Source organism: Dipodomys ordii, unplaced genomic scaffold, assembly GCF_000151885.1.
Source record: "Dipodomys ordii isolate 6190 unplaced genomic scaffold, Dord_2.0 Scaffold20, whole genome shotgun sequence".
Classification (NCBI taxonomy): Eukaryota; Metazoa; Chordata; class Mammalia; order Rodentia; family Heteromyidae; genus Dipodomys; species Dipodomys ordii.
In genome coordinates, this window is record NW_012267236.1 from 8,099,817 (window position 1) to 8,113,346 (window position 13,530).

Genomic DNA, 13,530 nt, shown 5'->3' on the forward strand with positions numbered 1-13,530 from the left:
AAACAATGGAGGGGCTAACAATGTTCAAGAGGAAGTGTACTCATTACCTCACTCATGTAACTGTAACCCTCTGTATAGTATCTTTACAATAAAAAAAATAAAAAATAAAATAAAATGCAGTCTATCCATAAAGAGGATTATTATTTGGCAAAAAAATAAAGAGAGCTGAAGTAATCACATGCAATCCAACAGAAATCTTTTTAACATTCAAAATGAAAGAAGTTAGGGACTAAAGTCCATTTATACGTGTAGAACATGTAACTCCATTGAAACAAAGAGACTTGTGGTTTCCAGGGTTTAAGGGGAATTAAGAATGGTGACTAATAAAGGATTTCATGGGGGGGGGGAATCACAAAAATGTTCTGAAATTACTGGTGCTGGTGGCTCACATCTGTAAACCCAGCTACTCAGGAGGCTGAGTTCTGGAGGATAGTGGTTTAAAGCCAGTCTAGATAGGAAATAAGACTTGGTCTCTAAAATAACCCAGCAAAGAGCAGGGTTGGAGGCCAGACTCAAGTGATAGTCACCCTAGCAAGCAAATAAGAGTGAGCTCAAGAAGTTCAAATCCCAGTACCTGCCCTTGAAAAATGTCCTAAAATTAGATTGTGGAGATGACTATAAAATCCTGTGACTAGAGTAAAACACATTGAATTAAACATGCTAAATAGGGAGACTGGGTGCTATGTAAACTGTATCTGAAGAAAGGTGTTATCAGCTATTAAAACCTATAAATACATCCCAAGAGAAGAACAAGTGTGGAGCTGGAGCCTCTCCTAGGAGAGCGAAGAAGTGAAAAGGAAGTTTGGCTCAGATAGGCTCTATGGTTGGGGAACACTATGGATGGATTAAATGTGAGAGCTGTAAAAATGGGGGGGGGACTGGGCAGGGCAGGAAAGTCCTAGAAACTCATCTCCAACTGGGGGTGGTACTGTGGCTCAAACTGGTAGAGCACTTGAGTGAAAAAACTCAGGGACAGCACCCAGGACCTGAGTTCAAGCCCCAGGACAGGACAAAAACAGAAAAACAAAACAAAAAGATAAGGACTGGGCCCTTAAATGGTGTGCCCAATAATTTTGCCTGCTTCACAGTTTTGTCGAGGGTCAGCCTTTGGCTGATCTGGGAAAGACGGGCCCAGAGCCTTGAAGAAGAGATTCTATGATGTCAGCATCCATCTTTATGACACAGACTGGATTGCTACGAACTGCCTTCAGGGAACAAGCCCTCAGCTCCCACTGGGGGCGGCAACGCCGCCCCTTAGAGTCCCAGTCTCCCAGAGCCTTTTACCAGCTGGAGCGGTCGCTGCTGTTGGGTGTGATAAGCCATCTCAGCCAGGACCAGGCTGAAGCAAAGAACACTAGTATTTGGAGAGACAAGAGTTCAGGGGAACCAGTGTGGCAGAAAACCAGGATGTTTGCCAAATCCCTGCAGGAGGATTAGGAGGCCCAACCCTGTCCCACAGAAGACTCTGCCTGGCTAGAAGGAAAAGCTAGAGGACAGCGCTCAGACCAAATTCTGGATCAGAGTGAGTTTGGGGTGAGAGATGCAGGGGGCAGAGGAGGTATGTTCTACTCACTGCTCTGTGACTCCATTTCTCTCTGTCTGTCTGTCTCTCTCTCTCTTTCTCCTCCTCCCCCTCCCAAGGTGTTCTCTTTGTTGAAGCGCCTGTGTAACACAGTGGAGAGAAAGCCTCCTTGGTTAAGAATTCACAGTATCAGAGCGCCCTCCCTTCCATTCCCACCTGTCTCCATCTCCTCTCCTCTTCTCCCCACTTTTCACATTCTCTGGAGCATTCAGACCCCAAGGGTGGCAAAGATAGAGTCTTAGAGTTCAGCTTGGAAATTGGGCATCCAAAGCAGAGAAAGCCCAGAAACCAGTCCTCTTGAAGTCTTGGCCTTTGTCTCTTTCTCTACAGGTTCTATGGGCGTGTTTGCTTCCTGGCCTCCCTTACAGTTGCTGCTGCCCTTCAACTCACAAGACAGCTCTGATTTCCATCCCCATACATCCCTCACCAATGGCTGGCAGTGAAGAAGCTTAGAACCAGAGCTGGGTGTCTAGAGGACTGGCTGTCTCCTTGGCAGTAGTTAATGCCCGCTGCACCATCAGGCCCCCAGCCATACTGCACATAGAAGGCAGCCCCAATTCTCAGCCACAGCTGGCCTCGGATCTCCGACTGTGCTAGGTCTCTAATCCTGGTCGGGTCGTGTCCCACCCCAGTCTCTTCTGGATTCAAGGCAATGTTGCCTCAAAACAAGGAACAGGCGCTGCTACAGAAAGCAGTGCCCCCCGGGTGCCCCCCTCAGAGCCCCTCACGATTTGTGGACTCCCTCCCATCCAACCCACCACCTCTTCCTCCCAAGCAGTCCCTCCCCACTTCCTATCCTCCTTGCTCTTCCCCCAAGTCTCCCACCTCCCCTCCTCCTAGGCCCCACTCACCAGGCCCCCTTTTCTTCTCTTCGGAATCAAATTCTAACGTTGCTCCACCCCACTGCTCCAAGTCCTCTCTCCCAAGTTCTCCCCTTTATTTTCACCAGAACTATACCTCTCTCTCCCCTCCCTGGTCCTCCTCTCCCTCCAACCACCCGCTGTACCTCTCTTCTCCCCCCACCGGCTTCACCTCCCCCCACTCTCGCTGCCAGTCTCCCTCCCGCGGCCCCCCGGACCTCCCCAGCTCCACCACCGTCCCGTCCCCCAGCCCCAGCCTTCCGTCTCCAGAGGACCACGCTAACAGGCAGACATGGCGGTGGCCTCCATGCAGAGACACCGGATCCCCTGGAGCGGCGGGGGGATGCGTGGCAAGCGAGAGGGACCCTGCGGAGTTCAGGGACCCAGGGGCCCTGGCCCTGGCCCTGGCGGGCCATCTGGGACACCGCCGCGTCGCCCAGGACCTGCGGCTTCTGCTTCTGCAGCGACTGTTGTTAGGCACAACCGGCAAGGCGCCAGTCGTGGAGTACCCCATATGTCTGGTGTGTCTCCGGCCCCGCAGCCCCTCTTGCCCCACTCCCGAGTACAAGACTGGACCCCGCCTGCTTGCATTCCCCCAACTACTGCCCTGTGCACAGGGCCAGGAGTCTGCGCCTGTCCGCATAGGAATCGGCTTCGGCCTCCGCCTGGCTCGGGGCCAGGCCAGGGCCTTGCATCTGGTGCCGGAAAAAAGGCCGAAGGCAGGGCGTCGGGGCGAGGCCGCGCAGGCCCCGGGAGGTCCAGCAGCAGCTACCCAGGCGCCATCAACTCCGGCCCCAGGCTCACCCTCCCAGGCCGGGAGTCTCAGGTCTGCAGGCTTTCAATCACCAACCTCCACCCCACATTCCCGGCCTCCGCTTCCGGCACCAAAACAAGCCTCTGCCTCCCCGAGGCCCAGGGCTTCTCCTACCCCAAAGAGGCCTGCCTCTCCAGAGCCTATTCTCCGAAAATCGCCATCCTAAATCCAGAACCACGAAGGCGCCCGAGAGCACACCCTCCCAACTCCACCTTCCCGGCTAGGCCGCCCCAGATTTCCGAGAGTCCCCGAGACACCTTGAAGGGCTGGCTGGCCGGAGGTCAAGTGTCTTCTCCTGCTCTGAATCCTGGGAACCCCTTGTGGAGTCTCCTCTCTCCTGGCTGAAGAGAGGACCTAGGCTCCCAAGGCCCTAGTCGGCCTTCAATGTATCCAATAAAGCCCTATCCGGAGAAACGTGTGTCTCTGTACTGCTGCGCCCACAGTGGGTGCTAGGCCCCAACAGGGAGGGCTGACAAAACAAAGGGGTCAAGAACAACAGGTGTCCTGTATCCCAGGAAGGCAAAGGATGCATAGTCCACTAGGACTTGAGAAGCACAGAGGACTCAGCCAGGCCCTTCATGTTTAATTCAACCCTGTTGACCAGACACGCAGCAACCTCCAACGATGAAGCCACTGCGCTCTTGCGCGCATGCCTCTTGGGGGGGCACTGGGAGGCCACACGGCCCAGCTGCGCATGCTCCTTGCGGGGGACGTGCACTTCTAGCAAGGGATCCTCACACTGAAGCCCCAGGGCGTCTTCAGAAGAGTGGGGTGGGACTGGAGGGAAAAAAACTGGGAGACTGAGGGAAGGGGTGACATTGTCCATAAAGAAATGTACTCATTACCTGACTTATGTAACTGTACCCCCGCTGTATATCACTTTTTTTAAGAAGGGGGGAAGTGTGGGGTGCCACGCACTTAAGACCCCTTCCCAGGGCGCAGTCAGAAGGGAACAGCCATGGTGGCAGAAGTCTTTGTGGGCAGCAAGAAGAGAATGGAGGAAAGATGCTGTGGAGAGTAGTGAATGGTTTCCTGCCACTAGAAAACAATGATTGGGATTTGATGCCAGGTTTGAAGGCCATGCTGCCTTGGGACGAATCACTTCCTCTCTGGAGTAAAATATAAACGTGTATCCAGGTGCAAACGGTCCTCATTCGAAAAGGGGGGTGGTGGTATTACACACTGGTCCTGGGGCTGGAACTGAGGGGTCCCTGGGCGCTGTCACGGAGCTTTTGTGCTTAAGGCTAGCTCTTTGCCCACAGCTCCATTTCCAACTTTTCAGTGGCTAACTGGTGATCAAGAGTCTCAGGGACTTTCCTGCCCAGGCTGGCTTCGAACACCTCCATCCTTCACATCTCAGCTTCTTGAATAGCTGGGATTACAAACCTGAGCCACCAGCGCCCGGCTTTTTATTTTTTTAAAGGGTCTCGCCTTGAATTCTTACGGACCTGCGTCTGCCCAGGATTTACTAAAACCTGCTCCGCCCGCCTCCCGGCCTCCCATGCCCCGCACAAAGATGGCGAGCTCGGGAGGACGGAGAACCGGATCTACGCCGAGTTCCGCAATCCCACGGCCGGCTTAGTGCTGACGCGTACCAGCCGCCTGCGCCTGCGCAGAGACCCGCGGGCCGGGGCGCCTGCGCACTGTGCGCCTGCGCGCCCAAGTCGGACATCCCCGCGCTGAGCCGCAGAGACTAGCGGTGATTCGGTGGTGACCCGACCCGCGGGTGTGGAAAGAGGGTCGGGAGCGCTCCTGGCGGCGACGCGGCCCCGTTCAGCAGCGGCAGGGGCCGAGGTCAGAGGCCGGGCGCGGCATGTTGTGAGTGCCGTGGGGTCGGCAGTGGACGCGCGGCGCGCAAGATGGACCGGCGCCGGGCTCTGGAGCTGTACCGGGCCCCGTTCCCGTTGTACGCGCTGCGGATCGACCCCGGCGCGGGGCTGCTCATCGCCGCGGGCGGAGGAGGCGCCGCCAAGACCGGCATAAAGAACGGCGTGGTGAGAGCGCTGGGCTCCCGGGCCGGGTCCCACGGGGGCTCCAGGCTCGGACCCCGGCTGCGTGCTTTGGGTCCTGCCTGTTTCTGCCGGGGACACCCGGCCTGCCGCGCGTCCCGGTGCGGATTTCGGCCGAGAACTTATTCAGCGGGCCGGTGAGAGACTCTTGAGGTAGAGTGAAAGCCGCCGCCCGCTGCCTGGGCAGGAAGACTGAGCTCGACCCCAGGAGTAGCCCCGGGGTTGGAGTTCCCCGAGTCGGGGAACCTTCTCTGCCCTCCAGCCGCGCAGGTGGTACCCATGGCTTGGGTTCCTTCTCCATTCCTCAGTTTCATCTTGTAGTTCTGTAAACTGGAATCCCAGTCCTGCTTGCTGTACAGCTTGGGGAGACCCAAATTAAAAAATGGAGATCTGTGACCTGCATGGTGCAGGAAGCAAAGGAGGAGGAGGGCATCAGGCTAGGAGGTGAGTTTGTCTTACCTGCCTTCCAGGCACTCCTGAACTTTGCCCGTCCTGGCTCTCTCTCTCTCTCATAGCACTTTCTGCAGCTAGAGCGGATTAATGGGCGCCTGAGCGCCTCCTTGCTGCACTCCCATGACACCGAGACGCGAGCTACCATGAACTTGGCACTGGCAGGTGACATCCTTGCTGCAGGACAAGATGCCCACTGTCAACTCCTACGCTTCCAGACCCACCAGCAGAAGGGCAAGAAGGCAGAGAAAGCAGGTAAGTTTTGAGAAAGGATTAACTACTAAGATCCTTCTCCATCTCTAAAAATATCGGGACTGGTGGTACACCACTGTGTAATGACAACTCAGGAGGCAGAGATGGGGAATATAGTTTTGGAGGCCAGCCAGAGCAAAATGTTAGCAAGACCTCATCTCAGCCAAGAAGCTGGGCATGGAGTTACACACCTGTCATTCCAGCTTCACAGGAGGCATATAGGTAGAAGGATCACTGAGGCAGGCCCTAAGCTAAACCAGAGACCCTATCTAAAAAAGTACAAGGAATAGAGCACCTGCCCAGCAAGCTTGAGGCCTTGAGTCAGTCAATCCCAGTACTCCGTCCCCACCATATAAAGGTGGGGTGGTCTCATAGTAGCAGCTAGAGGCTGTATATCACCTGTTATATAAAGAGGGTCCTGTATAAGATAGAGGCCTAGATCCTGGGAAGGTGTTTGTGTTGCAGGTTCTAAGGAGCAGGGGCCTCGACAGAGGAAGGGGGCAGCCCCAGAAGAGAAGAAATCTGGAGCTGAAAACAAGCATGAAGGCATAGAACTCAAGGTAGAGAATCTGCAGGCAGTGAGGACAGACTTCAGTCCTGATCCGCTGCAGAAAGTTGTGTGCTTCAATCACGATAATACTCTGCTTGCTACTGGAGGAACAGATGGCCACATTCGTGTCTGGAAGGTATGGTGTTCCAGGATTGGGGAAGATGCGTGTCAGTCGCAAAAAAAAAAAAAAAAAAGATCAGAATTGTGAGAATCTTAACGTGAGTTCTGGCAGACTTGTGAGTGGCCTAATGAAGAAACAAGGGATTGGGTTACTCTTACTATATACCTGGCCTAACCATGGTGGTAGCTTGGCTGCAGGTACCCAGCCTGGAGAAAGTTCTGGAGTTCAAAGCCCATGAAGGGGAAATTGAAGACTTGGCTCTTGGGCCTGATGGCAAGGTGAGGAGATGGGGGGTATAAGAAGGGGGAGGTGCAGGAAAGAGGGGATATTTACGCTGCTTGCAAAATAAGGAGATGCCCTAACTGCCCATATTTTAATTTTTTATTTCTGACTAGTTGGTGACTGTGGGCTGGGACTTTAAGGCCTCTGTGTGGCAGAAGGATCAACTAGTAACACAGTTGCACTGGCAAGAAAATGGACCCACTTTTTCTGAGACACCTTACCGCTACCAGGCCTGCAGGTGTGAAGGCCTGGGAAGGTGGCTGAAATAGGCTCCAGCCAGTGGGACTGGGGGGAGGGGAGGTAGAGGGGGAAATGTTAGTGTGAAGAGATGGGGGGTACTGGGGAGGATTGTGGCCTTGTCCCGTTGCCCCATGCACAAACCATTCATGAAGGCTAAACAGCTCCTTGCCTGGCCCCCAGGTTTGGGCAGGTTCCAGACCAGCCTGGTGGACTGAGACTCTTCACAGTGCAAATCCCCCACAAGCGCCTGCGCCAGCCCCCACCCTGCTACCTCACAGCCTGGGAAGGCTCCACCTACTTGCCCCTTCGAACCAGGTCCTGTGGCCATGAAGTCATCTCCTGCCTGAGTGTCAGGTGTGAGACAGTGCTGGCTTGGCTGGGTAGAGGGTGCTGGGGGGCTCAAGGAAGGAGGCCTGTCTGTCTCTGGTGAGTAAGGGTCTCTGCCCAGGCCTCCGGAACAAGGTGTACTCTGTTGTTCGTTGCAGTGAATCGGGTACCTTCCTAGGCCTGGGCACTGTCACTGGCTCTGTTGCCATTTACATCGCTTTCTCTCTTCAGGTAATGGGCAGAGTCTGGCACAGCGTGTGGGAGGGCTGCAGGCCTGTTCTGCTCTGTGTGCAGAAAGGAGTCTGACCTCAGGGAAGCCCACTGGGGGTGGGGAGTACATTTCCAGAAGGAAGTTTCAACAAATTCCCTCACTAGTTTTCTTCTGCCCCCAGCGCCTCTATTACGTGAGAGAGGCCCATGGCATCGTGGTGACCGACGTGGCCTTTCTACCTGAGAAGGGTCGTGGTCCAGAGCTTCTTGGGTCCCATGAAACTGCCCTTTTCTCTGTGGCTGTGGACAGTCGTTGCCAACTGCACCTGCTACCCTCACGGCGTGAGTCATTGGGGTGGAGGGTATCACCCCACATTTAGCTGTAGCAAAAACCAGTCCCCTGGAGAACGGAATGCTTGTTCATGACCATCTATCTGCCTCCTCCCTGAATGAAACAGGTTGAGGATCTTGGTTTTCAGGTTGTAAAGTCCCTCTGTCCACTCACTTCTTCCCTTCCCTACTCTCAGGGAGTGTTCCTGTGTGGCTGCTGCTCCTGCTGTGTGCTGGACTTATTGTTGTCACCATCCTGCTGCTCCAGAGTGCCTTTCCAGGCTTCCTGTGACCTCCCTTCCCCCTGGGACTTGGGGGCCTGGACACCGCTACTTTCTAGAGCACAATGGGGGCCTGGACTCACAGTGCTCCATCTATTTGAGTCCATAGCTGAGGCTGACTCCAGTGAGACTGATGGGCGCTCCTTGTCCTTCACAGTTAAATATTGTTGTAGCCCTGTGTGACTGTGGGTCCCCAGAGCCCTGCATTCAATTCCTGTGGATCCACCCAGGACAGAGGTGTCTGAAGTCCAGGCTATCCTACCTGCCTCTGCCCTCTGCCTAGCGGAGGCTTCAGAGTTGGGTTTGTCCTTCTCCAGAAACATGTGAAGGTGCCTAAGAGCTTGGAGGCACTGCCATCCTTCCTACAAAAACTCCTCCACCCCTCAACAGCCTTCACACGAAGCCCCTGGCTTTTGCTGGGACAAGGACCAGCCTAGTCATTCCTGTTAGGGTGAGAAGGGGCAAGAAGAACTCGGGAGTGGTATTGTATGGGTTCAGGCAGGTAACACCAAGCCAGCCAGTTTAAATACACAATGAGTTCCTGGATGGTCTTCTCCAGACTTGAGGAAAGGGAAATGAACCTCAGCTCATTAGGCAGGAAGAGTTGATATTTAATAAACAAGGGAAGAGTGAACTGAGACCCCAAATGGCTCTCTCTTGTCAGCTCTTTCCATTTTTAGACGAGTGTGCCCTGAGGTCCAGCAGCTCTGCCGGGTGCTGGAAGATGGCTCTGGCATACTGATGCAGGAGGCGGCTCATGTAGCAGTGCTGCCAGGGTAGCAGTCCTTCCAGGAAGCCAATGTGGCCACCGCGAGCCGTGACAAGCAATGCGACATTGGGAGAACGCTGGATGGCCTGCAGAGGAAAAGCTAGGAGGGGTTCAGAGGCGGTCAGGAAGCTGGCCTTTAATGAGAACCCATATGCTGTCCACTTGCACCTCACAGTCCACTTTCCCAGGCCCATGGCTTCCTGATTCAGGCTACTCACCATGGGCTGGGGAGAAGGGGTCATCTGCCGCATTGAGGCAGAGCACTGGCGTCTGGATGGCATCTACTTTGGTTCTTGGGCTCGATGCTTGGTAATAGTCATCACAGTCTTTATACCCAAAGGCCACAGCTGTGTAGCGCTCATCAAGCTGGCGAATTGTGCGGGCCTGTGTGGTAAAGGCAGGATAGGCTAAGATAACAGAGGATAGGAAGACAACAGACTAATATTGGACCAGTGGGGGTGGGGGTGAAATATACCTTTACCACGAAGTCTACATCCAACACCTTTTCAATCGTCTTTCTGTTTCTGGAAAGAGTACTTCAGTTTGTCTTGATGCTTCTTGCATCTGACCCAAAACCTGCAGCCTCTGTCTTACTATCTCATGTGAGAAAGCCCAGATTAGAACTGCCCCAAATACCGAAAGAGCCTGGTACACTTGCCATCCTCTCCCGTCTTTTGTCCCCTCCACTTGTCCAGAGCCCCTCTACCTGTCCACAAGCTGGCAGAGCCCTGCCGTGAGGGGCTGATTGAAGAGTAATGAGTTGAGGGGGGTCTCCAGCGAGCGCACAGTCTCAAAGGAATCCCAGCATGCAGACAGAGTCAGTCCTGCCACCAGCCTGCCAGCCTTCCCAGTTCGTGCCAGGTAGTTCAGCACCAATATACTGCAGGATTTGGCAAAGAGCCATAAAGAGTGGTTTGCCTGAGTGTTCTGGGGCAGAAGAAAAGGCAGGGACATGGAGGAGGGAAGAAAGACTGGACCCTTGGGTTAAGCAAGGTAACCATTACCCTCCAAAAGAGATGCCCACAGCCAGTAGTGGAGCTTGGGCATAGCGGCACTTTATGTGGTTCACAGCTGTCTCTAGATCTTCAGTGTTGCTGGCACAATAAGCCCTGTGGGTCTGAGGGCAAACAGGATCGTTGGACAGGGAGGGAGGCTCTAGCCAGAGGTAGCAAAATGGAAGGACTCAGAAGTGGGGAAGGGAAGAACAGTATGAAGGTAGACAGAGCCCCATGGCCAAAGATCTCTAAAGGAACTGGGGACAGGGCCACCATGACAAAGGAGGGTACTACTCACCAGCAGTTCCTCTCCTCTGCTGCCTCGGTTATTAAATACGACGGCCCTGGGGTGCACATAGGTGTGTAAGTCAGGCCCTCCCCAGCCAGGCCCTCCCTTTCTGGTAGTCCTCAGACTTTCAAAGACTAGTGTGAGGGTCAAACTGCCTTTTCCCACTACAAGATCTCAGCCACCCCCACCCCTGGGCTGTGCTCATCCTTACCTGTAGCCATCCCTCAAGGCTTGGTCAACCAGGTACAAGATGTAGGGCTCCTGGCTACTGCCACTGATGCCTGGAAGTAGCAACACTATGGGCTGGCTGGTAGGGTCAGAGGAGTGGCCACTATTAGGCTGCTCAGCCCAGTCGAGCAGGAACTGGCCTCCATCTGGGGTTTGGATAACTTCACTGGGGTTTAGGAGAGAGAGACATACAGCTGGTATTAGGAATTTGAGTTCAAGTGTTCATCTCCCGCCTACCCACAAACAAGTCCCACAGTTTGCTATAGGTATCATTGGAAGGCCTACTTTATGTTCAAATATATAGCTGGCTGAAGTAGATTGGGGAGAGATTGAATATTATCTCTGTGCCCTAAAATCACAGGTAAATGGGGCAAAGATTACCAGTGTATATGTGCATATGCGTGCACGCATGTGCCAGTTCTGGGGTCTTAGCAGGACTTGAATGCTGTCCCTTCCTTAGCTTGGTCACTCAAAGCTGGCGTTCTACCACTTGAGCCAGTCCTGGCTTTTTGCTGGTTAATTGGAGATAAGAATCACAGGCTTTCCTGCCTAGGCTGGTTTTGAGCCATGACCCTCAGATCTCAGCTCCCTGAATAGCTGGGATTACAGGCATGAGCCAGTGGCATTTGGCTGATGACCTTCATTTTAAACAGGTAGATCAGTGTTCCTGAGATACTTACAACTTCATGTTGACCTTGTTCTGTCTCTTACCTCTGATAAGGAACTCGGCGTTTTGGCTGCATGAAGACTCGTAAGATAGTTTGTAGCCGTCCCTCAAAACACCACAGCGTAGGGTAGAAAGTCTTCACAGTGATAGGACAGTATTGTTCCAGGAAGGCCAGAAACTGGGGCCCAGCAACCAAACGAGGCCTCTGTAATCACAATGCACAATCTGCTTCACTGCCCTGGTTTGGGGTCCAGGCTAGAGATGCCCACACCAAAAAAAGGTGAGTGACTCCCCAGACGCTAGCCTGGAAGACACTGCTTTGTCAAGGTGAGCATCCAGCACCTCAGATAATAAAATCGACTAGTGCCCCAAAGAAGTGTCACTTCTCCAGAACTGAACCCACAGCTGCTGACAGTACTGACTCCCAAGCTCGGCCTATCTGCACCTTAACCCCACCTGGAGGAGAGCCTTTAAGAGCCAGAAATGTAACATAAACTGCCCAGCTGATTGCCTATACTAGGGTTTGTTCATTCCCATACCATTTAATCTAACCTTTGCCTTATGCCTGAATTACCCAATCATCTTCTTGAGGCTTGCTCTGGGCGGTTGGTAGTTAGCACCTCATTGTCTGTACATTCTTTTAAAATGTTTTATTGTTATTGTAGAGGTGCTGCACAGAGAGGTTACAGTTAAATAAGTGAGATAAAGAGTATATTTCTTTTTGGACAATGTCACCCCTTCCCTCACTGTTTTTCCCTCCCGTCCCCACCCACAGGTTACATAGTTCATTTTCAACTTAGTGTCCAGTACCATGGCTGCATTTGTTCTCCATCTGTCACTCCATTTCTGTACTCCCCTTTATCCTCCCAAAGACAGATAAGTCAACAAACAAGATGAACAAAAAAAAAAAGCACATAGGCATTGAGCCTTTGTGATCCTTCCCTAGGAATATCCTCCTTTGGTCTTATTGTTCCTTAATGTGTGTGTTCACTAATGAAGGGCTTCTTTCTACCAGGACACCTCATTTTCTCTTACTTGTAGAGTCACTGCTGTTAGACCTTACTCTGCAGGAGGAATGATCCTAATGTGAACAGATGTTCCTTTTTGCCATCCAGGGGAAAGGCAACAGTGATGGGATTAACATGAGGTCAGATGACCATTTCTTTGCTTGCTTCTGCCCCGTCATAAAGTAAATAAGGGCCAGGCCACATGGGAGGATTCGTAAGGAGGAGTACTCAGAACAAAGTCAAAATGACTCCTGCTCACTAACAGAGTGAGGCTGGGGCGGTAGCTTGCATTACAATAAGTTTTTGGGTTTTGTTTTAGTCACTCATGGGGCTTGAACTCAGAACCTGGACACTGTCCTTGAGCTCTTTTCCCTTAAGGCTGGTGCTCTACACTTTGAGCCAAAGATCCACAGGCTGGTGGCTCACACCTGTAATCCAAGCTACTCAAGAGGCTGAGATCTGAGGATCACAATTTGAAGCCAACCGGGGCAGGAAAGTCCATTTAATTACCAGAAAACTGGAAGTGGCACTGTGGCTCAATGTGGTAGAGTGCTAACCTTGAGTGGAAAAGCTCAGGGAGAGTGCTCAGGCCCTGAGTTCAAGCCCCATGATTGTCAATTTCTTTTTGGTGGGTGGGTGGGGGGTCATGGGGCTTGAACTCTGGACCTGGGCTCTGTCCCTCAGCTCTTCAGCTCAAGGCTAGCACTCTACCACTTGAGCCACAGCACCACTTCCAGTTTTCTGGTGGTTTATTGGAGGTAAGAGTCTCACGGACTTTCCTACCCGGGCTGGCTTTGAGCCCCGATCCTCAGATCTCAGCCTCCTAAGTAGCTAGGATTACAGGTAAATTAGGATTACAGTAAAATTTTAAAAAATCACTATATACAGGTCCTGTCCCCAACAATACCCCCCCCAAAAAAAAGCATTTTGAAGAAACTTAAGGTTTAGTTTCCTCTTCCTTTAAAGTCCCAATCTTCAAAAGACTGGGCAAAGGATAAACTAGAGGGGTCAAGTTGTGTGACTGTTGAGAAGTGACTTGGCACTCAGACCCTATTACTTCAATGAATCATTGTATGCTCTATGCAGGCACTAGACTAACCCCAACTATATGAGATAAGCCACAAATAAAGAAATTATTTTAGCTGGGTGTCAGTGGCTCACACCTGTAATCCTAGCTACTCAGGAGGCTGAGATCTGAGAATCACAGGTCAAAGCCAGCCCGGGCAAGAAAGTCCATGAGACTCTTTTTTTTTTTTTTGGGGTCCGG

At 52.6% G+C, this 13,530-nt stretch overlaps 3 protein-coding genes across 3 annotated transcripts in view; 2 read left to right on the forward strand and 1 right to left on the reverse strand.

The window, feature by feature from the left end:
* The first annotated feature begins 2,234 nt into the window (after nt 1-2,234).
* Nucleotides 2,235-3,422, forward strand: Prr30 (proline rich 30). The gene has a single exon (XM_013013534.1). It carries the CDS (start codon nt 2,235-2,237, stop codon nt 3,420-3,422), a length of 1,188 nt encoding a protein of 395 aa, XP_012868988.1.
* Nucleotides 3,423-4,921: 1,499 nt separating this feature from the next.
* Nucleotides 4,922-8,948, forward strand: Preb (prolactin regulatory element binding). Its single transcript, XM_013013730.1, has 9 exons — nt 4,922-5,250; nt 5,781-5,970; nt 6,433-6,653; nt 6,836-6,916; nt 7,034-7,158; nt 7,341-7,514; nt 7,646-7,718; nt 7,880-8,039; nt 8,225-8,948. Exons 1-9 carry the CDS (start codon nt 5,116-5,118, stop codon nt 8,317-8,319), a joined length of 1,254 nt encoding a protein of 417 aa, XP_012869184.1. The 5' UTR covers nt 4,922-5,115; the 3' UTR covers nt 8,320-8,948.
* The window catches only part of Abhd1 (abhydrolase domain containing 1), a 9,799-nt gene continuing 5,217 nt past the window's right edge, over nt 8,949-13,530 (reverse strand). The window contains exons 2-9 of the mRNA XM_013013731.1: nt 11,301-11,461; nt 10,573-10,755; nt 10,371-10,416; nt 10,082-10,194; nt 9,784-9,957; nt 9,553-9,601; nt 9,296-9,461; nt 8,949-9,177 (exon numbers count right to left, since the gene is read on the reverse strand). Coding sequence (XP_012869185.1) covers nt 8,969-9,177; nt 9,296-9,461; nt 9,553-9,601; nt 9,784-9,957; nt 10,082-10,194; nt 10,371-10,416; nt 10,573-10,755; nt 11,301-11,461 — 1,101 coding nt within the window. The 3' untranslated portion in view covers nt 8,949-8,968. The remainder of the gene's footprint in view (nt 9,178-9,295; nt 9,462-9,552; nt 9,602-9,783; nt 9,958-10,081; nt 10,195-10,370; nt 10,417-10,572; nt 10,756-11,300; nt 11,462-13,530) is intronic.